At 42.9% G+C, this 25401-nt stretch overlaps 1 protein-coding gene across 1 annotated transcript; it reads left to right on the top strand.

Moving 5' to 3' along the window:
- The first annotated feature begins 318 nt into the window (after positions 1-318).
- Positions 319-24757, top strand: LOC119088382 (ankyrin repeat domain-containing protein 26-like). Its single transcript, XM_037208098.1, has 7 exons — positions 319-533; positions 3402-3472; positions 3871-3964; positions 13283-13386; positions 16268-16397; positions 22234-22425; positions 24238-24757. The coding sequence occupies exons 1-7, from the start codon at positions 330-332 to the stop codon at positions 24487-24489; spliced, it is 1047 nt and encodes a 348-aa protein (XP_037063993.1). The 5' UTR covers positions 319-329; the 3' UTR covers positions 24490-24757.
- Positions 24758-25401: the final 644 nt, after the last annotated feature.

Raw genomic sequence — 25401 nt, 5'->3', positions numbered from 1 at the left:
ATGTGTTGTTCACAAAAGATCATCAAGCTTCTTATGTAATAAACAATATTGAGATATGCTTGAAGTGTTAAGAGCAAACAGAATGAGAGCTAACAGATACTAGATTCCTTCTTCAGGTCTTGGGTTATAGCTATGGACAGATCCTGCTGTGTGAACATCTGGAAGTTCTCCTTTGCAATGCCAATCATTTTGAGGCACATCTGCACATCTTATGGTGATGAAATTTTATTTCAAGTCAATTTACTCAGTTGTTTGGAAGGGTAATAAATCAAGAAGTCAATCTGTTAGTGCAATGAAATCACATCCCACAATGAACATTTTCCCTAAAAATGAGTTGTAATATATCTTATTACTTCAGATTACCCTTAAGACAAGATGAGAAGCAAGAAAATGCTGAGTCTGTATTTCAACAACAAAAGGTGCAGTTAAGCAGGAAAGAGGAGCAATATGGTGAAAATGTGGAATGGACTCAACACCCTGAAATCAGGACAGTGATTACAGATGTAAAGGCCATAGAAAATGATCTCAGACAGGTAAATTAGTTGTGAGTAAAATTTTGTATTTCTGAAGGTTTGATATTAGTTGGATCACTTCAATTTTGTATGTTTTCAGATAAATACATGTGACTAACAGAAAATGATCAGGAAAAAATATATTTCTTGCCAATTCATCACTGTGAAAACATGAAAGTATGCAATTACACAAACTTGAGACATGCACTCATCACTTAGTGTCATCTATGGAGCACTGTGGAGACTGTGTATCTAGTCTATTGTTGACCTAATGTTGTTATGCCATCCATTCTTGAATTACTTAGAACAAAAATGGTACCTCATTCTAAAGTTAAACTAAGACATTTATAGCTAAGTTTGCAAATTATAAATCTTGGCATCTAATGGTACTCACCATGTGTTTCCCGAGTGAAGGACTAAAGGGTCTCTGGATGTTTTAGCCAATGGCCACCACCTGGGTAATCATTTTAGAGTTTTATGTTAGAACATGGGTGTGAGTAAATTTGTTGCAACTCTGTGGATTTGGTCCCGGGTTTTGGCACCAAAATGTGAGTTTTACAACTCTGGGAAAGGTATCCTGACTACTCGGGGAGTCAGGCAAAACCTTGAGCAGCTTAGGACAGCTCTGATGGCTGGAGCTGCAAAAGAGACAGCTTAACCCTGAAAGGGAAATTTTTCTGACTGCTCAGGTGAGTCAGGCCTGGAACTGCTTCAACAGGAAAGGGTATCCTGACTGCTTGGGAAAGTCAGGCCTGGAACTGCTTCAGCAGGGAAGGGTATCCTGACTATTGGGGAGAGTCAGGCTATACCTAGTGTGATGGGGGATGATTTCCGAAGTATATAGCAATCCTACTCCTCTCCTGGAGAGCTGCTACAGCTGAGCTTTTCTCAGCCTCCACTTAAGGGGGCTTCCTAGCAGACTTCTGCTTCTCCAGCCTAAGAAATTGCAGAGATGTAGCAATCTCCTCTGGCTCCAGAGAAAAATGTTACTTTTTCAGCTCTTTCAGCTCTCCCTTGCTCTGTCCACTGAGGGACGTCTCAGCAAGGATCTTCTCTACACCAGTGAATGAAGATCTTCACACCCAAAACTCTTTTGAGAAAGAGATTTATATGGGAAGGAGGAGTCCAGGAGAGTAGCTGCCTCTATACCAGGGTGGAGAGAATGGCCCACAACTGACCAGGCAGGATGGTTTATATAAGATGTCTTGGGGGCAGAGTCAACCAGTGATTTTTTTTTGTTTTCTGCCCAGGGGTTGGCCAGTTTGGTGGGCTAGGGACAGAGATGGCCCTGATTTCAGAGCCAAACTGTGTTTTTTTTTCACTGGCCTTTCTTGACTTTTTTGACACTGCCTCTAAGGCCGGGGCACATTTCTTTCACTGACTCTGATTCTAGGGACCAAAAGGGGTTATTTTGCCACTAGTTTCAGAGTCAGGGCATGTTTCTCTTGTTCTGGGTTTGGGGATAAAGTGTTCATTTCTCTGGCTCAGGTCCTAAACCCAGGCTGTGTTTCTTTCCCTAGTCCTGGGTCCCAGGGCCAAGGTACTACTATCCTGTTCTCTGATTGGTTGGTTTTACAAGTCAGTTGGCCAGGGGCAGAGATGGCTCTGATTTGAACCAAATTGTGTTTCTTTCACTGGCCTTATCTGAGCCATCTTTCCCTAGTTCTAGACTCCAGGGTCAGGGTGGATTTCTTTAGCCAGCCCCCTTTCCCTACAACGGGGTATCCATATTTGGATCTGTAATGTATCTTGGTATATCTTTTATAAAGTAACAGTTTTATTCACACCTGTCTTTGCAGCTGCTTTTGTTCTTTGAAAATTTTGGTTATGCATGCAATTAAAGTGATCTGTGTGGGGTAACCATCCTTGAGAAAGTCACGCTCCTTTGATGCTTTGGGTTTGTTGTTGTTTGGGTGTTTTGGGGGGATTTGTTTGTTTTGTTTTGTTTCAAGACAGGGTTTCTCTGTGTAGCCCTGGCTGTCCTTGAACTCACAGAGATCTGCCTACCTCTGCCTCCCAAGTGCTGGGATTGAAGGTGTCTTCCACCACTGCCTCGCTTTCTGTGCTTTGGTTTTTTTGTTTTGTTTTGTTTTGTTTTTTTGTTTTTTGTTTTTTGTTTTTGTTTTTGTTTTTGTTTTGTCTGGGCTTTAGCATGTTTATTTTGATTTCTGTGTATGTGAGAGGGGGTGTTTCTTGGTTTTCTGTCTTTGTTTTAAGAAGAGAGAGAAGAAAAGAACAATGGGTTCAGTGGATAAGGACAGGGAAGAATCTGGAAGGAAATGGAGGAGGAGGATAAAACATAATTAAAATATACCATATGAAAAAATAATGTTTCGATTTTTTTTAAAAAGTTTAAAAAGAAAGATTGTATACCTAGAAAAAGGCCACAAAGTAGGAAGATTAAATTTTAATGGTTATCCCAAATGATAGCTAAAAAATAACATTTCTCCAACCATTTCTTAAAACATCTAGTTTTCACCTAAAATATTATGTTAATTTTCATCATCACTGGCATATATATCCCTGTGACCATTCATCTATGTATATATAAAATCAAATTTTCAAATGATGGGTTTTGAGGTATTTCTGGAAATTCTGACACACAGATTTCCACATTTTACCAGTTCTATCAATTTGTGGATCCAATAATGGTGCTGTTAGAGTAAACATCAGTGAATTTTCTGTAGATGGCAGATATTATTTTAGGTATTCTGGGAATAAAAGTCCTGTTGTAACAGCTCAGCTAATTCTACAGTTACAGAACAGAAGTTCCCATAGACAATACCCAGGTGAGGGGGCACAGCCATGTTCTCACAGAATCCCAGCATGAAAATGGGTAAAGGGTAGACTGAATGATATTAACAGCTTCCTTTTCATTGCTCACTTTAGTTACAAGGACCACAGGATCAACTCTCAGAGACAGTGCAGAGTTCTGAGAAGATACATGCCATCTTACAAAGGTACAAAGTAGAGCGGCACACAGTATCATGAGTTTGGTAAGAAGAACAGTACAGCAGAGAAAACCTACCAGTATGATAATGAACACCCTCCTGGAAAGCCAGGGAACTTTCAGAAGCATGCTAATGGTTTAAGTCTCGGATGTAGTTCAGTTGGACAGGGCATGATCTCTGTGTGCACCAAGTGAAGAGTTTGGTCCCAGACCCTGCAGAAAATAAATGTGAAGATTTTACACTATTATGTACATTATCCACAAAACACGGCAGGAAGAAAATGAAAATTTCCAAATCACATGCTTTTCAAACGTTAATAATGAAATGTTTCTTTCAGATGGTAGTCCAGAAATTGTGGTAATGTTTTTTAAAACTCTATATGTGAATCATTATCAAATACATTTTAGGCTTGAAGTTCGACTTTCCAAGTTAAAAATTACACTAAAAGATCAATCAGCAAAAATTGAACAGATTCAGACTCAACTGCTACACGAAGGTTTGGTGAGTCTTGTTTCTTTCTGCCATACTAGAGATGTTCCCTCCTCCTGGGGGATCACACACTGTTGATGTGGGTCCTGGGTGCCGCAGTGGAGAGAGAAGCTCTCCAAGATGCTACACCTTCGTTTTCCGACGGAGCAGAGGGGTACAGCCTTCTTGGGAAAGACCGACACCCAGCTAACTCACTCCAGTTCCTTTATTCAAACATGTACAAGGTTCACTGGGGCTGGGAAAGGTTCCAACTACCAGAGTCATCTGGCTCTTGCTGCCTCGCGGCGAGCAGACACCCCACACAAATCTCTGTCCCTTTCGACTGTGGCAAGCCATAAGCGAAAGTAAGAAGTCCAGGTCTGCCAGGAGTGTCTTAGACCAAGCTCTCACGTAGCACCAAATACAGGCACTCTGAGGTTCAGTCTCAAAACAGTTTCTCAGCCTCTACTGATTAACCCAAACATAGCAAAGGCTTTGCTGAAACATTTTACTTGGAGCCAGACACAAAGGCTCTACTTTACTTACCACTACAATTGTATGAGAATATTTTAGGATATATGAAAAATGCCATCGATAAAAAATATTTCCTGGGGCAGGGCGGTGGTGGCACACACCTTTAATCCCAGCACTCAGGAGGCAGAGGCAGGCTGATCTCTGTGAGTTCGAGGCCAGCCTGGGCTACAGAGTGAGTTCCAGAAAAGGCGCAAAGCTACACAGAGAAACCCTGTCTTGAAACACACATATATCCTGTGTCTGGGCATGGTGGCAAAATGCCTTTAATCCCAGGACTCAGGCCAAGACAGATGAATCTCTGTGAGTTCCAGACCAGCCAGGGCTACATAGTTGTGACTGTGGTGTGTGTGTGTGTGTGTGTGTGTGTGTGTGTGTGTATACATCCTCTTGATTTTATAGAAGTTCATTGAAATGATAAAAATTAGGGACTTTGGTAGCAAGACTTAACTAAACAAGGAGCTGGAGAGATGGCTCAGCGGTTGAGAGCATGCGCTGTTCTTGTAGAGGACCAGAATTTGGTTCCTAGCACCCACATCAGATAGCTCACAACCACCTGGAAGTCCAGCTCCAGAGGATCTAATACCTCTTCTGACTTCTGTGGGCACCTGTACACATGTGGCATATGTACACATACACATAAGTGAAAAGAAATTCTTTTTTTTTTTATTAAAAATTCACCAGGCATGGTGGTAAACACCTTTAATCCAAGTATTCAGGAGGCAAGTAGACCTCTGAGTTTGAGGCCAGCCTGGTCTACATAGCAAGTTCCAGGACAGCCAAGGCTACACAGAGAAACCCTGTCTTGAAAAAAAAAAAAAGATTTTACTAAACAGGATTTTTATAAAATGAATGTTTTATAATTTTATATATGATAATTAATGTAAAGTTTTAAATATTGTGATACATAACATAATGCTTTAGAATACATCATTTTGTTTCTCCATTAGTTGATTAATGGACTTGTGGATGATTTGCACCTCGTGGTTACTATGGAAGGGTTCCTGTGGATGTAGTGTGCAGCTGTCCTCATCACTGGGAAGGTCTTACCATTCTAAGACTATTCCATAGATACCTGGTCCGGAGTTCCAAGTCTGTTACCAGAAGCCTTCAGTGAAGTTTTGAGAATGGATGAATTATAACTTCCAATTCTAATTAAGAAGAGATCCTTATACAAGGAACATTTCTAAACATAATAAAAGCAATTTATAGCAAGCCAACAGCAAACATCAAATTAAATGGAGAGAAACTCAAAGCGATACCACTAAATTCAGGAACAAGACAAGGCTGTCCACTCTCCCCATATTTATTCAATATAGTACTAGAAGTGCTAGCTAGAGCAATAAGACAACAAAAGGAGATCAAAGGGATACAAATTGGCAAGGAAGAAGTCAAACTTTCACTATTTGCAGATGATATGATAGTATACATAAGTGACCCCAAAAACTCTACCAGGGAACTTCTACAGCTGATAAACTCCTTCAGTAAAGTGGCAGGATATAAGATCAACTCAAAAAAATCAGTAGCCCTCCTATACACAAATGATAAAAGGGCTGAGAAAGAAGTCAGAGAAACATCACCCTTTACAATCGCCACAAATAATATAAAATACCTTGGGATAACACTAACTAAACAAGTGAAAGACCTTTTTGATAAGAACTTTAAATCTCTAAAGAAAGAAATTGAAGAAGATATCAGAAAATGGAAGGATCTCCCATGTTCATGGATAGGTAGGATTAACATAGTAAAAATGGCAATCTTACCAAAAGCAATCTACAGATTCAATGCAATCCCCATCAAAATCCCAACACAATTCTTCACAGACTTGGAAAGAAAAATACTCAACTTTATATGGAAAAACAAAAGACCCAGGATAGCTAAAAGAATCCTATACGATAAAGCAACCCTTGGAGGCATCACCATCCCGGACCTCAAATTCTACTATAGAGCTATAGTAATAAAATCAGCTTGGTACTGGTATAAAAACCGACATACAGACCAATGGAATCGAATTGAAGACCCTGACATTAATCCATGCACATATGAACACCTGGTTTTTGACAAAGGAGCCAAAACTATACAATGGAACAAAGAAAGTATCTTCAACAAATGGTGCTGGCATAACTGGATGTCAATATGTAAAAGATTACAAATAGATCCATATCTGTCACCATGCACAAAACTCAAGTTCAAGTGGATCAAAGACCTAAACATAAATCCAGTTACACTAAACTTAATAGAAAAGAAAATAGGAAGCACTCTTGAACGCATTGGCACTGGAGCCCATTTCCTAAATAAAACACCGACAGCACAGACCCTAAGCACAACCATTAATAAATGGGACCTCTCAAAACTGAGAAGCTTTTGCAGGGTAAAAGACACAGTCAATAAGACAAAAAGACAGCCAACAGATTGGGAAAAGATCTTCACCAACCCCACATCTGACAGAGGATTGATCTCCACAATATATAAAGAACTCAAGAAACTAGACATCAAAGCACTGAACAGTCCAATTAAAAAATGGGCTAAAGAGCTAAACAGAGAATTCACAAAACAAGAACTACAAATGGCTGAAAGACATTTAAAGAAATGCTCAACATCCTTAATCATCAGAGAAATGCAAATCAAAACAACTCTGAGATACCACCTTACACCTGTTAGAATGGCTAAGATCAAAAACACCAATGACAACCAATGTTGGAGAGGATGTGGAGCAAAGGGAACACTCCTCCACTGTTGGTGGGAATGTAAACTTGTACAACCACTGTGGAAATCAGTATGGCGGTTTCTCAGAAAATTAGGAATCGAACTACCTCAAGACCCAGCCATCCCACTCTTGGGCATATACCCAAAGAATGCTGATACATACCATAAAGATACATGCTCAGCTATGTTCATAGCAGCACTATTTGTAATAGCCAGAACCTGGAAACAACCTAGATGCCCATCAACGGAAGAATGGATGAAAAAAATGTGGTACATATACACAATGGAGTACTACTCAGCAGAGAAAAACAATGAAAGCATGAAATTTGCAGGCAAATGGATGGAACTAGAAAAAATCATCCTGAGTGAGGTAACCCAAACCCAGAAAGACAGTTATGGTATGTACTCACTCATTGGTGGATTCTAGATATAAAATGAACAATCAGACCACAACCCATAGAACCATAAAGGCTATATATATAGCATGGAGGTCCCTAGGACGACTGTGGCATATAATAAATTTCAGTTTTACTCAAAAAAAAAAAAAAAAAAAGAAGAGATCCTTGCTAGAAAGAGGGCTCAGCACTTAGGAGCTCTTGTTGCTCTTGCAGAGGACCCAGGTTCAGTTCCCAGCACCCACAGGGTGCCACACAACCATCCATAGCTCCAGTTCCAAGGGATCTCTGATGTCCTCCTCTGACCTCCACAGACGCCAGGCATGCACATGGTACACAGGCATACATACAGTCAAAACACTCACACACGTCAAATATGTGTTGAAAAAATGTTTTTGAAGAATGGCTGTTTTGTCTTTATACAAACATTTCCACCAAGGAACATTTTCCTGTGTATTTTTCAAAAAAAGACAACGCCATTGACTACATGAAAGAAATGTTTTATTTAGTGGGACCCTAAAGAATGAAGATTCAGAAACTGTTTTGCTATTCACCGTGTCCACCAGCCTTCTAAGAACACAGTCCTCTACTTGGCCTCAGTGTGGCTGCCCTGGGGAGCTGCTGTCCAATGCCCCCCTCCCCCGTCCCGCAGTGAAAGGCCAGTGTCCGCAGGAAAGCCCAATGGCAGAGCTGTGTGGCTGTCACAGGAGTGGGTCACAGGCATGGAAGTACAGCGGGCAGGGGGGGAAATGGTCCGCAAAGAGACAAGAATGAAACTCGGCTCAGCCCGATTGTACTGTAACCAGCACTGGACCAGGACTTCTAGAGACCGGCCCAGATCATTTTCCTTTCGCTGTATTTAAGCACAGCACAAGTTTGGAAAAAAAGTATTTGGATAACAATTAACTCAGTCCCAAGAGCACAACAATTTAAGACATGTTTACATTGAGATTCCTTACAAAGTACATCTGGTTCCTCTTACAAGTATGGATACTGTTGACTCAGATAATGCCCAAGATTTAGGGTCCAGGGAGCTTGACTGAGGTAAACATAACGCCTGTGGTGTCAGGACTGGCCTGACCCTCAGATGACACAGAAGTCACTTAGGCTGCTGTAAAGCACAAGTGACCTCACTCCTAAGAGTGGGTTTATGGCCTAAAAGCAGTGCTCAGGATTTAGTGAGATAAGAAAACCATGAATTCTGGGAGATCCGGGCAGAGCCTGTCCCATCACACAGCAGAGGATCACCAGGTTTTAAAACGACCTCGAGAAAGAGCAGCTGCACACCTCATTCCATGGAAGAGGTGAACAGTGTGTTCAACTCTCGGCTTCTCCAGCGCTCGTCTGTGTGCTCAAGGCCTTTGTGCACTCTATACAGAACCCAGAAGGGACAAGGCAGGAAGATGGACCAGAGAAGCTTCGTGGTGGAGCCCACTTCCAAATCCAGAGACGCTTCTGTCCTGCTCAGAGAAAACAGAATGCCGCCTCTGCTCTCAGAGGAAACAACAGTTTAGGATTCCACTTTAATGATGGATAGTGAAAGCTCAGCGCCTCCCCAGACAGAGCAGAAGTCTCCTGATTCTCACACTGCATTCCAGACATCACAGTCAGATGTCTACATCGTGAACACCCACTCACCTGGAGCCAGGACATGGCTGCCCCCGGAACCTGATAACTCTCAAAAGCAGGCGCTGTGCGGCTCCATTGCTGGCGAGAGACAGCGCAGAAATCGAGCTCTAAGTCTCCTCCACACCATGAAGGAGCACGGAAAAGGAATTCTAGATTCCTTAGAAATTGGTCCTGTGTTACTTTGATCCTTCACACACGACAAAAAGAAGAATGTGTTGAAGCGCGTGTGAGAATGCCAAGGACATCCTTGTACTAAGTATCATACAGAAGTGTACTGACTTGAAATAGTAAAGCTTGAGAGCTGTATGGCAGGATTTCAAACCGATTTAGCTTATTCAGAAAGAAGGAGGCAGGGGCTAGACAGACGGCTTGGAGGTTAAAACACTTGGTGCTCTTGCAGAGGACCCAGTTTCCACTCCCGGCACCCACATGAGGGCTCAAAGCTGCCTGTAAATCCAGCTCCAGGGGATCTGATGCCATCTCTGACCTCCAGGGACACCAGGCATGCACATGGTGCACGTATATGCATTCAGGCAAGGCATTTGTGCACATAAAGTAAAATAAATCTTAAAAGAAGAATGAGGCGTATTTTACAGGTTCCCCCCAGAATGAATAAGGAATAAGGCATAGAAACAGCAGCCACTTGGAGGCCCACTCTGACTCAAAAAATAAATAAGAGCTTTTTATCCCCCAGCTCCATCAGTAACTTCTCCAGAATATTCTCAATATGCCAGAGATCATCAGAGCTGAGGTATCTTACATATACAATTTTACAGTTTTGTGCAAAATGCCTGAGGTGGGTAGAAAATGGAGCTCTGGTTCACCCGAGCCTCCACAATATAGTTGAGTCTCCATCTGAAAGGGACTTTCAGAACAATATTTTAGAACAATATTAACCGAGGTTGACAGTGTGGCAAAGGAAAAGAGAGGGAAACAACCAATGATATGCGCGTGGAAAAGTCATGGGACTTTCAAAGGAGCACCAATCAAAATCCACAGGAAATTCGCTCCATTACCATCCATTCAGCGATGAATGATGGGTGGTAATCCACGAGAACTGAACTAGATGGAAGATATAAATGAAAGAGTGACCTCAATAATAGGCCGAGACTGGAACTGTGGACTCTGTGACCTAAGGAGGCCTCGGGGACCTCTGGAAGAAGCCGGTGACTTACCAGAGGAAAGAAACAGCAGTGCTTCCGCCTTCATGAAGAAGTGGGGCCCAAGCTGCCTGTGGAGAAGAAGTACGTGCATCTTTAGAATTTGCTCACAAGACATAAAACATGGTGAGGACTCCAAATGTCCCTGTCACTCTGTATTTTGTTAATGAATTTTAAGATTAAATCTTAGATTTTAAGAGGTTGGAGGGGCTGGAGAGATGGCTGCTCTTCCAGAGGTCCTGAGTTCAATTCCCAGCAATCACATGGTGGCTCACAACCATCTACAGTGAGATCTGGTGCCCTCTTCTGGCCTGTAGGCTGAATACTCACTGTATACATAATAAGTAAACCTTAAAAAAAAAAAAAAAAAAAAAAAAGAGGTTGGATGGAGAGCATGCATTGCTCTGGCAGAGGACCAGGTTCTATTCCCAGCACCCACATGGTGGCTCACGGTCATCTATAACTCCAGTTCCAGGGGGACTGATGGCCTTGTCTGGCTTCCATGTGCACCAGGTATACGTATATACATGCAGGCTCTCACACATGCACATAAAACAGAATAAATCCTTTTTAAAATCAGATTTAAGTTAATAGAAAGTACTAGGTGGCGAAAAGAGATTTTTAGATGAGCTGTGTGTGTTAAGGAATATTGGAGCCCACTGAGAGGGCTTAATCAGGATGGCAGGGAATCCAGAAGAATCGGGCATGGGTTATGCTTTGTGGCGTCAGCGGGGAGACACTCCTAAAAGAAAAATAGTAAGTGGAGAAGAAAATTTCAAGCTCCCAGGAGAATTCTTACAGAGAATGAATATTTTTTTCTCATTCTAAAATCAGGTGAGAATGATTCAACAAATTAAAGGACTATAAATTCTAGAAAAATTAATGATGAGGGGGCCTGAGAGATGGCTCATCAGTTAACACACTGGCTGCTCTTCCAGAGGATCCAAGTTCAGTGCCCAGCACCGCATCTGGTGGCTCACAAACATCTGTAACTCCAGCTCCAGTACATCTGACATCCTCTTTTGACCTCAGTTGGCACCTGCACACATGTGGCATGTACACATACACATACACACACACATAGAGATGGGGCACAAATAAAAAATAATAAATTTCTTCAAAATTAAAGATTAATATATAAATAAATGAGAGTTGGTTTTAAGGAGTTACTTTTTGATCCTAAATGGAATGCTACAAAGTTGTACAAATGCCATATTACTCATAAGTTTATAAGAAATGGTTTTAGAAGAGAAGAATGTAGTAACTGAAGGATCCTTGGACAACAGGCCATACCACAGGCCAAATCCTTTCTGTGAAATGCTCAAGATGGTCATGTAAGACCTGCAGAATTTTGAAAATGAGAATATGGAGGCCTCACAGAATCTCAGTGAGCTGACCAAGGAGAAAGTCTTCCTTTGTGATCTGCAGAGCCAGCTCCTGATGGATCAGAGTCAGCTGAAGAAGAAGTTGGACATGCTGAGGCAAGAGAAGAAAAAACTACTGGAGGATTGGGTCCTGCTGAAGCACCACTTTGGGTGACTTGAAAGTGCTCAGTAAGGACCAAGAAGAGACCAGTGGCCTCAGGAACCAGCAACAGCAGGAGCAGCAACGAATGGAGGAGAGACTTCAGAGCTTGCTGAAGCAGAGGGAGCTGGTCACACAGCAAAAACACTTGGCAATAAAGCTGCAGCATCATTTGACTGTCTCCCAGATGAGGTCAGAAAAACTCCAACATGAGCTGGAACAGTCCACAGCTCAGGATGAGAGCCTCCTGCCAACAGAGCTGCTGCAGCAGGAGCACTAAGTGTCATAAGCAACACCCTTTATGAGAACTGAGAGGGCTGAAGGAATCCATAGTCAACCAGAACACCTGACATTTTCCACTCTATGATCAAGGCCTCCTCAAAACAAGACATGTACAACTAGTTGTAAAATCACCAGTGAGGCAAATATCATCTGCCCTGCAGGTGGTCCATCCATAATCTGATCCATGTGTCTGTTGACTCACTAGTTATGGAATAAAGAAACCATCAAGAAGATGCTTGAGATTCAAAAAAATAAACACCAAGAATTATGCATAAAAAGCTGATATCTACCAGCAAGTGGTCCCAGTAAGGGCCACAACAACATGGAGAGAGAATATGTTTCTGCTCGTAGTTGCTCTGAAACTTTAGTGCTACAAACTTTTGTTAGCTGACTGAGTCCTTGGCCCTTCATATGTGGAGGGAGATATGTCAACGGAGACTGTGCTGATATCATGCTGCTATCCAGACAGACCACACAGAGGAAGCATCGTATTCTCACTCCAGTCCAGTGCTGGAGCTACTCAATTTCATGTACATGTGATGTTGAAGTGAATTGTTCTGAGAAATTACTTAGGAAGGATGCCACCATGAGCTTTTATGTCTTTGAGTAGCAGATGGTCCCCCATGTTCTTTTTTGGTCTTGAATCTGCACACAGACACATTTTGGGTGACAGAATTATATAGTGGCCATCATGGCATAAGATCAACTGTGGCAAGGGCTTAACCTAAAAGCCCCAAGGTGGCATGACTACACTTGTCTTGAAGAGGTCATTTCAGTTCAGGGCTGTCTTTCAACTTGTGTCCAAAGCCAGCCACAGGGTTGTAGGACGTTGCTCTAACTCTGCATGATGAGAATGTTTCTTTCTTAGTGTAAATAGTTTTGGTTTGTTTTGGGGTTTGAATAAATTTAGGTTTTGTTTTGCTGTTTTGTTATTTTTTTGGTTCTTTTATTCTTCCTTTGATTTTATATTTTGCTAAGACTATACACTAGATATACTAAGTACCCTTTTAAGGCCCTATTCAGTCAAATTTCTGTATTTCACAAATAAAAAAGTAATTTCCAACTCTTAAAAAAAGAGAAGAATGACTCTTGATATTTTTAAATATTTTTATAATTTTTTAAAGCTTGGAGATGAAACAAAGAAACTCATTAAGCAAACACAGTCTCTAGAATGTACTTTGGCAAAACAGATGGATAAAAATGAGGAATTGATGACAGAACTCACTGGGTAAGATCTTAATATTTTAAATCTTTTTAATGATTAGTTGCATTGCAATTTATATTATTTCATATTTTTTGAGGATTTCATATATGAGTGCCATATTTACTTTATTTCCCCTCCGACTCCTCTCATGCCCCCCAACTCCCTCTCAAATTCAGAGCCTCATTTTCTTTCATTTCTATTGTTACATTTATGTGTGTAAATGTATACATACAGTCTACTGGGTCCGCTTCAGAATGCTCCTAAGCAATTTTAGGGATCACCACTTGGTGCTGAATAATGTCATTGTCATTTATTTCATGTGCATGAGCGTTGTGCCTGCATGTATGTCTGTGCACCACATGCATGCCTGGTGCCCTCCAGAAGAGGGTGTTGGATCCACTGGAACTGGAGTTTCAGGTAGTTGTGAGCTGTTATGTGGATGCTGGGAAGCAAACTCAGGTCCTCTGTGAGAGCAGGGAGACTCTAAGCCCAGAGTCATTTCTCCAGCCCCTCGGTTACTTCTGTGTGGGGTTCTTTGGACGCTAATCTACAAGTCACTTGTAGTGTCTTTGTCTGTCAAGGCTGTTCCCCGGGAGCAACAACTATGAAAGATAGAGGTGTGAGGGATCGTTCCTAGGGGATCTGTGGTAACTCTGCAGTGAAGGCCAGTTTGGAGAGCTTTGACCCTGGAGTGACCCTTCTAATGTGACCTTAGTAAGAATAGAATGGTTTTATCATCTGGAAGAAACACAGTGCCGTCAAATACACACACCGAGAGAAAGGATGGGGAGATACAGCAGGTAAACGGAAGCTGAAAACAATTAGGAATACCTAAGTGCACATCTGATTGAGTAGTATTTAAGACAAAACTTAAAGATACGGTGAAGGCCCCTGCGAATTAACAAATGGGATATTCTTCCAAGAATGCATTGCACTTGTAAATAGACATGTAATGTCCAGACTCGGGATTTTAAATAAACCTAAAACCTGCAGTGCTAAATCAAAGGGATAGATCAAAATGGGCTTACCAGACTCCTACAGAGGGTTCGAACTAACAACTACGGAATACACTTTCTAGAAGCCCACATCACATTCCTAAAGATAAATAACATTTTAGGCCAAAAAAGAAAATCTTAATAAATACCAAAAAAAATCAAAAGGATTTGTTGATTCTTTTGGGATCATAATGGAATGAAACTTAAAATCAATAGGAAGAAAAATGCAGGTCCTTGACAAATCTGTGGGTACCGCACAGAGCACCACTGAGCGGTTAATGGTAAGTGAGCACTCACTCTACCACTGTGTTTGAGCTCCCATGCTCCCTGAGTGCTCTCTGCACGCACGTCCTCGTCTTCTTCTGGACCCGATCCAGTAAACAAGTACCAAGGCATATCTGCATCTTTCGGTGACGTTCATGTATAAGTATGCTTTCCTGCTTCACCCCAGTTACTAATCTCTGAGTTACAGCTAACCTTTAATAATATGTCAGTGTCTCATGCTAAAATGGATAATAATTACAAAACATCTGAATGTGGGTCTAATACTTGTTCCTTGTGTGATATAAATGTCATAAAATTTTTCTTCATATTATTTATTAAGTCTATAATTTACCCAAGAGCCATTGACTATGTAACAAAAATCCCAACCCCAGACATGGGAAGCCCGATTTTGAGTTGTTGGTCAGAGTTATCCAAGAGACTCCAAAGACAGTACAGGCCATTGATGTTGCCCTTGGATATTTGCCAGAGGTTGAAAGTGAGTTCCTATTGTGGAAACCTACAACCACTACTTTACTAAACCCATGTAACTTCTAACTACATTCTAAATACTTCTTCATATATCCACACATAAGTGTAGCTCTCACACCTCTTCAAAGAAATATCTCTTTGCAATAAACAGAGAAAACTACAAAAAAAAAAAATCACAACTGATCAAAATACAAGGAGCAAGTGATTGTGTGGAGCCCAGTTCCAGCTGATGCATCTCAACACAGCTCCCACCTAAGACTCAAGGATGAGAGCAGAAGGGTGGGATGGATGCAAGAGACAAAAAACATGGTTTGCTCTGAGACTGTGTCCCCTAGAAACGTCAAGAAGCTGCAACCATGAAATCTCATCCACATGAACTGAACAAGAGTGACACCAGCAGACACACTAACATGGAAGGGGAAATCTCCTGGGGCCTCAACTCCAGACAAAGAACTGCAGGCAACTAAGAAACACTGAGAGAGGAAGAAACACTGTCGTGTTGTGTCTCCCCTCCCCCTCCCCGGGGGAAGACCCCTCCAGCTGGTTTTCCAGTACCAAGTGGTCAGCCCTGAAATTGTATACATACAAGTAACATTGTATGGATTGACAGGTTGCATTTATACATTAAGAACTACATATATGTAACAACAATTAAAGAAACAGAAGCCTTGAAGTTGAGAGAGAAAGAGGGGTGCATGGTAAGGGTTAGAGGGAGGAAAGGAAAAAAATTATGTAATTCTATTTTAATTTCGAAAATAAAAAAATAAAGATTGTAATTCCAGGCTGGAGAGATGGCTCAGGGGTGAGAGCACTGGCTGCTCTTGCAGAGGACCTGGGTTAATTCCCAGCACCTACATGGTGGCTCACAGCTGTCTGTAACTCCCGTCCTGAAGATTTGACACTTTCTTTTGGCCTCCGTGAACATGAGGCATGCATGTGGTGCACATACATACATGTAGACAAAACATTCACACACAAAAAAATGTATTTAAAGATTATAATTTCATTAGAATACTTTCAATTCATTTTAGGTTGAAACAAATGAGACATTCATAACTTACAGTTTTGTTCCTTTAATGATATTGCATATTATCTGCTTAAATTATTAAATATTGATGCTGAAGACATTCGTATGCCGATTCTGTACATTTTCACAGATTTAAGAAGCTCTTTGAGGAGACAAAAAAGAAGTTAAATAAGCATGAAGACCGAGAGCTTAGTGGTCCTGGAGATTTAAAAAACAGCCAATTTGATATGCACATTCCAATTACTACACTAAGGCATGAGGTAATTTCAATAATCTGTAAGTTTCAATAGCTCTTGCTTTGGGTAAATATAACTATATATTTTTGTTTACTGGCCAGTAAAACAAAGAGTCAAAAAAAATTGACTTGCAATCAATGAAAATGTCTGTGTTTTCTATTAAAAGTGAATTGTGCTGATTCTCTTTAAACCTTTCTCTTATTTATTTAGACTTATTTCTTTTATTTCATGTGTATGAGTGCTTTGCCTGCATGTGTATGTATACCATGCATGACTAGTGCCCTCAGAAGCCAGAAAAGGACATTGGACGCCCCAGAACTGGAGTTACAGATGGTTGTGAGCCACCGTGTGGATACTTGGTACCAAACTCAGGTCCCCTGGAGAGCAGCAAGGGCTCTTGACTACTGAGCCATCCCTCAGCTCCTCTTAATGCTGGCGGATGACCTAACAGTCCGCCATTAGGATGTCAAAATCCTCAGCACCCTGCCGGTTCTGTTAGCTATCAGCACATTCAGGCTGTGGTGGACAGGCTGTGAAAGCCAGTCAGTTGAAGTACACATTACAATTTAGTAACACTGTGTATATTCACAGATCCACAAATATCATCTCAATTTCTTAGTATTTTCATCATCCAAATCTGCCCTAAGCCTTGCTCTTTCATGCCGAGACTTAAGGAACCCCGTACACTTAACGGCTGTCAGGTTCGTCTATCTGAACAGTTGGTGTGGAGAGACACAGTCTGCACTCTGTCTGCCTGTGTCTGGCTCCTTTTGTTGGGCATACTTTCATTGTTCACCCTGTTCTAACACCTTGTAAGGTCTTCATTTCCTCTCATTGCCGATTGGTGTCCTGTTACGTGGGTAAGCCGAACGTTTTGTTTATACGCTCACCCCGATCGATGGACCTCTGGGTGGTCTACTTTGAACTTTGATTGCTGACAGTGCTCTGTCAGTGCAGGCCCGAGTCCTGCATGAAATGGCTTCATTCCTCTTGGCTGGCTGAGTCACGTGATAGCTACATACTTGCCCTTCTGAGGAGCCACCGGGGTGTGCCTTCTCCTGTGGCTGCAGTCTGCAGGCCACAAGTCCTGAAGGGGCACCACGGCTTCTCCACTTCGCTGCCAACACTCACTCCATCTTTTTATTTTTGTTTGTTTTGAGACAGGGTCTCACTATGTAGCCCTGGCTGACCTCAAACTTGCAGAAACCCACCTGCCCTGCCCCCGCCTGCCCCTGCCCCTGCCCGGCTGGGATTAAAGGTGTGGCCCCCCACACTGGCTTCTTTCATCTTTTTAACTAAACTAAGTTTCCGTGAAGTGGTGGGTAGGTCCCAGGGGTTTCCATCTGCAATTCCCTGATGTGTGGTGCACAGGGGTCTCTGTGGGCCTAGTGGCCATTAGCTACCTCTTTAGAGAAGGTCTATCTAGATTGCTTCTCCAGTTTCCAATTGGATTCGCTTCTCACCGGTATTTGTAGTCCTTTGTAGATCTTGGACATGAGTTCTTTATCAGGCACACGAATGTTCCAGTATTCTTCTAACCAGCTTGCCCTTGCACTCCATAGCAGTGTCTCTGAAGTACACTGGCACATTATGCTTTCATGTCCTAACACCAAGTTTGCCGTGATGACGTATGCCCATGTCCTTTTCTTAGAATTTGTGCGTCTCATCTCAAACTTTAATGCTGGATTTTGAGTGAATTTTATTGGTGGTGTTTAGTAGTCACCCACACTTGTTTTTTCACGCGTGGATACCAAGTTGCCCCAGGATCATTTCTTGTTGAAAGAAAAAAATGCTCTGAAGAGTGGTTTTGCAGCATTTTGTTGAGATTCAACTGATCATAAACATGGGCGTTTGCTTTGGGTCCTGTAAGCCAGGAGCAAATCCAATCGATTTCTCAGGTGAGAACTCCTTTCCAGCAGCGGGGCGGGGCTTGCTGCCAGCTGTCTGCTGTGACAGCTGTGGTTGGAGTGTTAACGTCACTCTGGTGCAGACTTTCTCCTTCTCAAAGGAACAGACTCTCTCCTCCCTGCTCTCAGTCACCTTCCCTGCGGGGAAGACAGCAAAGGAAAACTAAGGGCAGCATTTGCCACGAGGGAATAACAATATGAATGAGAACGTAAGATCCCCGAGACCCGAGACCCGGCAACAGGATGCCCACAGAGAGCGGTTGGTAGTATGCCAGCTGTAAGCCCTCTTCTGGGTGCCAACCAAGTGACTGTACGTGTCACAGCTGGAAGGCTCTTAGAGGGCATTGGTGCCAGCCAGGAACAGTCTCTTGCAGAGCAAGCCTGCAGGTCACAGACAGAGAGCAGCAGCAGCGCATGCGCATCCAGAAGGCTTCAGTCAGCGCTCTGTGCAGGGAGAAGTTCGGCCATGCGAGCCAGTCCTCCTCTTCCTCTACCGAGCTCTCAAGCTTCTGTTCTTGCAGCCCCAGAACAACAGAAATTATGGGCCCTGGGCCCTGATTAGCATGCAAATAAGGTTAGCATGCAAATAAGGGCCAATCAAGGAAGAGCTCTCAAAAAGCTAGCAGCAGCTCCAGTTGTTATGGTGTTTCCTATTACTTTTCTAACCTGGTCCCACCTGGGCTCTGACTGTCAAAAGCCTTCATGCAGCTGAGGAGGGGTTAGCTCCCCTGCATGCAGCTGAGGAGGGGTTAGCTCCCCTGCATGCAGCTGAGGAGGGGTTAGCTCCCCTGCAGTCCCTTTGCTCCCAGGGAATCCCATGTGGAACGGGAAGCTCTTTATCCAGCGGGGTTAATGTGGCCGCTCATGCCTTGCTGGTTCCACAACACAGTAAGCTGGGGCCTTCAGAGATAGCTGGTTCTTTCTCCCTCCCGCTCTGAAACAGTCAGACTCTCACCTAGTACTTCCTCCTGCTCTCATTTCCTCAAATCGTGGCCACAGAATCTGTTGACCCAGTTCCCTGCTGACAGCATTTAAGTTTTATCCCTTCATTTTAGTTCACATCAGTGTTTTTGCCAACTAAGAAAAGGGACATGACCTCAGCTTGTCTCATTGGAAATTCAACCAATGGTCATCTTACTGTCGGCAGTGAGAGTCTCTTTTGATGTGGTATTGAGTGAGTTTTCTGGGAAGACAGGGTATGATGATAGACCAAAATCAAAACCAAAAAAACCACCAAATCCAAAGCTGGGCATGATGGAGCACACCTTTAATCCCATCGCTCATGAAGCAGAAGCAGGTGGTGATGGTTATGATAAACGGTGCTGGTGGTAGCGCTGGTTACCGGCAGGAAAGTCACAGGCCACGGCCACCGCCACGGCCACCAGAGTTACAAAGAGCTTTATTAGAAAGAAGTAGGGGATAGAAGGGAGGAGAGCCAGGCCTGGAGAGAAAGAAAGATGGCGGGAGCAGAGCGGGAACCGAGAGAGAGCACAGAGAGAGGGTGGGTGTCCGCATCTGGCTTTTTAAGGTGGGTATGTAGTCGCCAGTGCCCGTTGATGATGTAAGATGCAAGACCCCGAGCTGCGCATGTACAGGATCCTAACAGGTGGTTCTCTGTGAGTTTGAGGCCAGCCTGGTCTACATAGTGAGTTCCTGGATAGACATGGCTACATAACAGAAAGACCCTATCTCAAAAACCAAAAAAGAAAAAGAAATGAGTCCACCCAAGCCTAATGGGTGTGTTGTGAACCTGGGTGACTCAAAAGGCCCGTCTCAGCATGAGTAATGACTCGGGAAAGCTGCACCCCAGGAGTTCTCCTCACAGCTTGAGGGCAGCTCTGCTGGATAGTACTCGCTCCCCAGCAATTACTGCTTTCACAACTCTGGGGAAGGCCTTGCCCATCAAGTAACCTGAGTGGGTTTCCTAAGCCCATGGGTTTTCCCAGCATCCTGGGCCCCAGGAACCTCTTTCTCCCTCCAGCAAGGGGCGTTCCAGCTTGGAGGAAGTAGACACAACACCTGGTATCTGACTTGGTACCGAACCAAAGTTGATCCTCTTCACAGCACAAACTTCATTCTCAGACACTACGGTTCTGGTTCCTTATATTCACCCCTGCACCTAAACCACCAGAGGTGCACAGCCCACCCCAAGATCCACGGGGCAATAGCTCAACCCATCAGAAGAAATCCACGTCCAGAGCACAGCCCCTAAACATCCAGGCGGCGGCGCACGCCTTTAATCCCAGCACTCGGGAGGCAGAGGCAGGCGGATCTCTGTGAGTTCGAGGCCAGCCTGGGCTACCAAGTGAGTTCCAGGAAAAGGCGCAAAGCTACACAGAGAAACCCTGCCTCGGAAAAGAAAAAAAAAAAAACATCCAGGGAACACAGCACTGAAATCGTGATCATAGCAGTAACTTACTAAGTATTGCTCCCTAGAGAAGTCTGTGTGCAAGCTCTGAGCTCTGTCAGACTTAGTCTTGATCCTAGCACTTGGGTGGTGTTGGGTTTTTTTACTCGTTTGGGGGGCCAGCCACCCAGCTCCCGAATAAATCACACACAGAGGCTTATTCTTACTTATGAATGCCCGGCCTTAGCTTGGCTTACTTTCTAGCCAGATGTTCTTACCTTAAATTATCCCATCTACCTGTAGCCTCTGGACTTTTCCCATCCTCTAACTTCTATAAATCTTATTCTTACTCTGTGACTTGCTGTGTAGCTGGGTGGCTGACCTCTGGAGTCCTCCTCCTTCTCTGGCTCCTAGATCTTAGATCTCTCCTCCCAGTTTTCTCCTTCTATATTTACTCTCTGCCTGCCAGCCACACCTATCCTTTCCCCTGCCTTGCTATTGGCCGGTTCTTTATTAAACCACCAGGTTTTTCAGACAGGCACAGTAACACAGCGTCACAGAGTTAAACAAATGCAGCATAAACAAAAGTAACACACCTTAAAATGATATTCTACTACACTTGGGAAGCAAAAGCAAATGGATCTCTGTGAGTTCGAGGCCAGGCCAGTAGTTCCAGGATAGTGAGGGATACACAGTGAGACCCTGTCTAAACAAAAAACCCATACTAGAAACTAGTTACCAAAACAAGCTCACACTCAGGAGATGGGTTCCATGGGAGAATGGAGCCATGTTTTAAAACCACAACCATAGAACATCATTATAACTAAAGAGAAGTCATCCTAATTCAGCCAGCTAAATTTGGTCACTATTGTTGTTGAATGTGCTCCTGTATTTTGTGGAATGAGTCAAAAGTTACAAGTCAATGCTCTTGGATCAGAACATTTTTGTTTTAAAAACAAACAAACAAATAAAAATCATGTTACTAGCCAGGTGGTAGTGGTGCATGCATTTAATTCCAGCACTCAAGAGGCAGAGGCAGGCAGATTTCTGAGTTCAGGGACAGCTAGGCTACAGAGTGAGTTCCAGGACAGCCGGGGCTACACGGAGAAACCTTGTCTCAAAAAAAAAAAAACAAAAAACAAAAAAAACAAAAAACCAAAAAAAAAAAAAAAACACAAAAAGGAAGAAAGAAAGAAAAATAAAAAAAGAAAGAAGGAACGAAAAGAAAGAAGAAAGAGAGAGAAGAAAAAAGAAAAATTACAGGCATTGAATGTGGGAGGAAAGGTCAGAGACTTCTGCTGGAATGTGACTTATCGTCATGTTATTAAGGAAAGACTAAACTAGGCATGGAAAAATGACAGCAGCTGTGGTTGAGGTGTAAGTGTCTGACGAAGAGGATGTGTGTAAACAGCACATGTTTGTCATTCCTGCTGGGTTTAACTTTGCTTATTTTCTAGATAATTCAATGAGTACATTCTAGTAGTCTGCTCTAGAGTATGGCTTTAGCTTATTACAGCTGAACTGGCATCAATCGTCAGTTGGCTTTACGCTAGACTAGTCTCAGTTCATATCCTTCACCTTGAAACCATATTTTTTATTCATACAGTTGTACAAGCTGAAAGAAAATTGGGAAACTACATATTACAAATATCTACACATGGTTGTAAAACTTCAGTTAATTGAACAGGAGCTAATAGCAATAAAAACAGAACAAAAGAAGTGTGGACACCTACCCACGAACCACAAGGACTTAGAAGAAGAAGTTCTTCACCTCAAAAGCTGGATGCGAGAGAACGTGGTAGGTGGTATGAGAACAATGTAACCCGAACAGAACCTGAGAAGAGCAGGCAATTTGCAGGAAGCTTTTTTCTTTTTTTTTTTTTTAATCTGCAACATGCTTGAATTCATTTTAGCACAGCGGTAATGCTGATTCTATCCCTTGCATTTCCTCCTCTTCCTATAGCAGTTGATTTTGTAGATTTCTGAACGGGTAATGTGGATTATATCCCTTGCATTTCCTCCTCTTCCGATAGCGGCTGACTGTAGATTTCTGAATGGCATACATCCTTCTTTAAAGTTTTCAGTATGTTTTAAAGTTTAAAGTATGTCACTGTTCTGGTTTGCTTTTCTATGGCTGTAAAAAACAAAAACAAAAATAAAAAAAAAAAAAACACTGAGAACAACTAGGGGATGTGTACTGGCTCCTTCCATGTTAACTTGACATACGCTAAAGTAATCTAAGCGGAGGGAACCTCAAGAAAACGCCTCCAGCTAGGCGGTGGTGCACACCTTTAATCCCAGCAGAGAGGGAGGAAGAGGCAGGAAGATTTCTGTGAGTTCTAGGCCAGCTTGGTCTACAGAGTGAGTTCCAGGACAGTCGGAGCTACACAGAGAAGCCCTGTCTTGAAAAACAAACAAACGAAAACAAAGAAAATGCCTCCATAAAATCTGGCTCTCTTAGTTAGTGATTGGTGGAGAGGACCCACCCCATTATGGGCTGGTGGTCCCGAGTTCTATAAGAGCGAGCCATGGGGAGCAAGCCTGTAAGCAGCACCCCTCCATGGCCTCTGCATCAGCTCCTGCCTCCAGGTTCCTGTCCTGTGTGAGTTCCTGCCCTGACTTCCTTCCATGATGGACTTGGAATCGTAAACCAAATAGACCTTTCCTCCACAATTTGCTTTTGGTCGTGGTGTTTATCACAGCAATAGGAACCCTAAGACAGGAGGAAAGTGTTCGTAATAGGCTCACATGTCCTGCTCACAGGCCGTCACGGAGAGAAGCCAAGGATGGAGCTGAGGAGGCAGAAGTGGTCGGACACTTCTTCCTGGCTGGACCTCCAGGTGCACTCAGCCTGCTTTCTTACACAACACAGAACGCCCGCTGGGGGATGGCACCGTCCACAGTGGGCTGGGCTGGGCCCTCCCAATCAGTCACTAATCAGGGAAATGCCATATATGCTTGCCCACAGGCCAATCTGATGGAGGAAATTCCTCAAGGGAGGTTCCCTCTTCCCAGATATGTCTAGGTTAGTATCAAATTGACAAAATATTGATCTTCCACAATATTTTAATTAGACAATCATTTGCATTTTAAGACAATTGAGAGGAAAGGAAAAATTAAAACATACTCTTAAATATTTCCTTCAGTTACAGATAGGTTTTTAAAATGTTTTTGGGTTGATTCTTTTGTTCTGTGACTTAGGAAACTACATTGGGGCTGGCATGAGGGTGACGCAGAGCTGAGGTAGCGAACACAGGGCCCGGGTTCAACTCTAGCACCATTCAAAGGAAAACAATATACTATTTTTAGGTTTTAAAGTTTTTAATCAGGTTTTGGCTTTTGTTTGTTTGGATTTGTTTGAGACAAGGGTTCATTCTATAGACCAGACTGACTTTAAATTCAGAGATCTATCTGCCTCTGACTCCCATGTGCCTGGCTTTATGTTTTAAATGTAATGCAGTTGACGCTAGTAATAAAAATTGTAAGTCCCAACATCTTATTTAACACACTTACAACTGCCTGTGAGTCCATGATTCTTAACGAAAGGGAACAAGAGCAAAGTGATTGATCGAAAGTTAATTATTTTGGAATTTTGTACTTTTTGCTTTAGACCCAAGCAAGAGAAGAAAACAACACTGAGGATTTAAGAGACACTAATGATGTGGTAATGATAAGCCAGATGGAACTCAGAATTAAAAACTTGGAATCTCAGCTGGCCACCAGGGGAGCTCAGCAAAGTCTCCGTGAAGGAGGAAGGCTGAAATCCGAGCACCATTATGCAGGAGAGAGTGGCCTGACGCAGCCATTGAGAAAAGAGCTGAGTGAGCAAGCCAAGCAGAGTCCACGGATTCCACGGAAATAGCGGCGCTCAGCTTGCCTCTGCCAAGGCTGACAGACTCGGAGTTAGAAAATGGATGTGCACTTGAACTGCCTGCCATTCAGAGAGGCTCTTGTTTCTTCCTTTTCAGTTTGGATTTCTGTGGCCATTTGCCCCTCCCCAAGGCTCTCATGTAGCTAACCTGATTTGTGAGTCTTTTAGATTAGCATCGAAAGCTTTCTATATAGGCATTTATATGCTTATTAAACTACTCTTTGCCATTTTAATAAATAGAAATCTTAACATGTGTTAACTATTTGGGAAGTATTACAACTTGAATGGCGGTGGACAGGGAGTAACGACAGACTTGCCCTGGCATGTTCTGACTTTCCTGGATTAGGATCTTTGGTGTCACCTATGGAAGGGTCCCTGTTAACAAACTGTCATTGACAGGTTTTCGAGACTGTTTAAGACATGCTTATGACACAGGAAAGAAACAAATGAAGGAAAGAATATTCAGAAAATCATCAGAATAACTGCATGGTCAGTGTGAAGGGGTGTGAACCTCGGAAAGTTCGGCCCCACCCTGGATGGCTTGGTAAAGTCACAACAATGGACCTCAGCCACGCTCACTCTGCTGATCACCAAATCCAGTTGTCTCCTCCTCCCCCAGAGTCGCTCTCCGTCATCCCTCAATCATGCCTTGGTGTCAAAAAGGACTTTAGCCCAGGTTTCAGGTGAATTGTGCAGCCAGTAAAAGCAAAACCTTGAAAGGGCCAGGCGATGGTGGTGCATGACTTTAATCCCAGCACTTGGGCCAGCCTGGTCTACAAAGCAAGTTCCAGGACAGGCACCAAAGCTACACAGAGAAACCCTGTCTCGAAAAAACAAAAAACAAACTAACAAAAAAACCTTGAAATGACTTTAAGAAAGAACTTTTTAAGTCCTAAGCCAATT

This window comes from Peromyscus leucopus, chromosome 7 (assembly GCF_004664715.2).
Source record: "Peromyscus leucopus breed LL Stock chromosome 7, UCI_PerLeu_2.1, whole genome shotgun sequence".
In the NCBI taxonomy this organism is placed as follows: domain Eukaryota; kingdom Metazoa; phylum Chordata; class Mammalia; order Rodentia; family Cricetidae; genus Peromyscus; species Peromyscus leucopus.
The sequence above is the reverse complement of the archived record's forward strand: the minus strand, read 5'-3'. Positions and strand labels throughout refer to the sequence as shown.

Bases quoted from the DNA above. Each gene is read 5' to 3' on its own strand.
- LOC119088382 (XM_037208098.1), top strand. From the start codon at position 330: ATGAGTTGTAATATATCTTATTACTTCAGATTACCCTTAAGACAAGAT. The intron at 534-3,401 runs GTAAATTAGTTG...TGCTCACTTTAG, and splicing joins TAGAAAATGATCTCAGACAG to TTACAAGGACCACAGGATCA. The intron at 13,387-16,267 runs GTAAGATCTTAA...ACATTTTCACAG, and splicing joins TTGATGACAGAACTCACTGG to ATTTAAGAAGCTCTTTGAGG.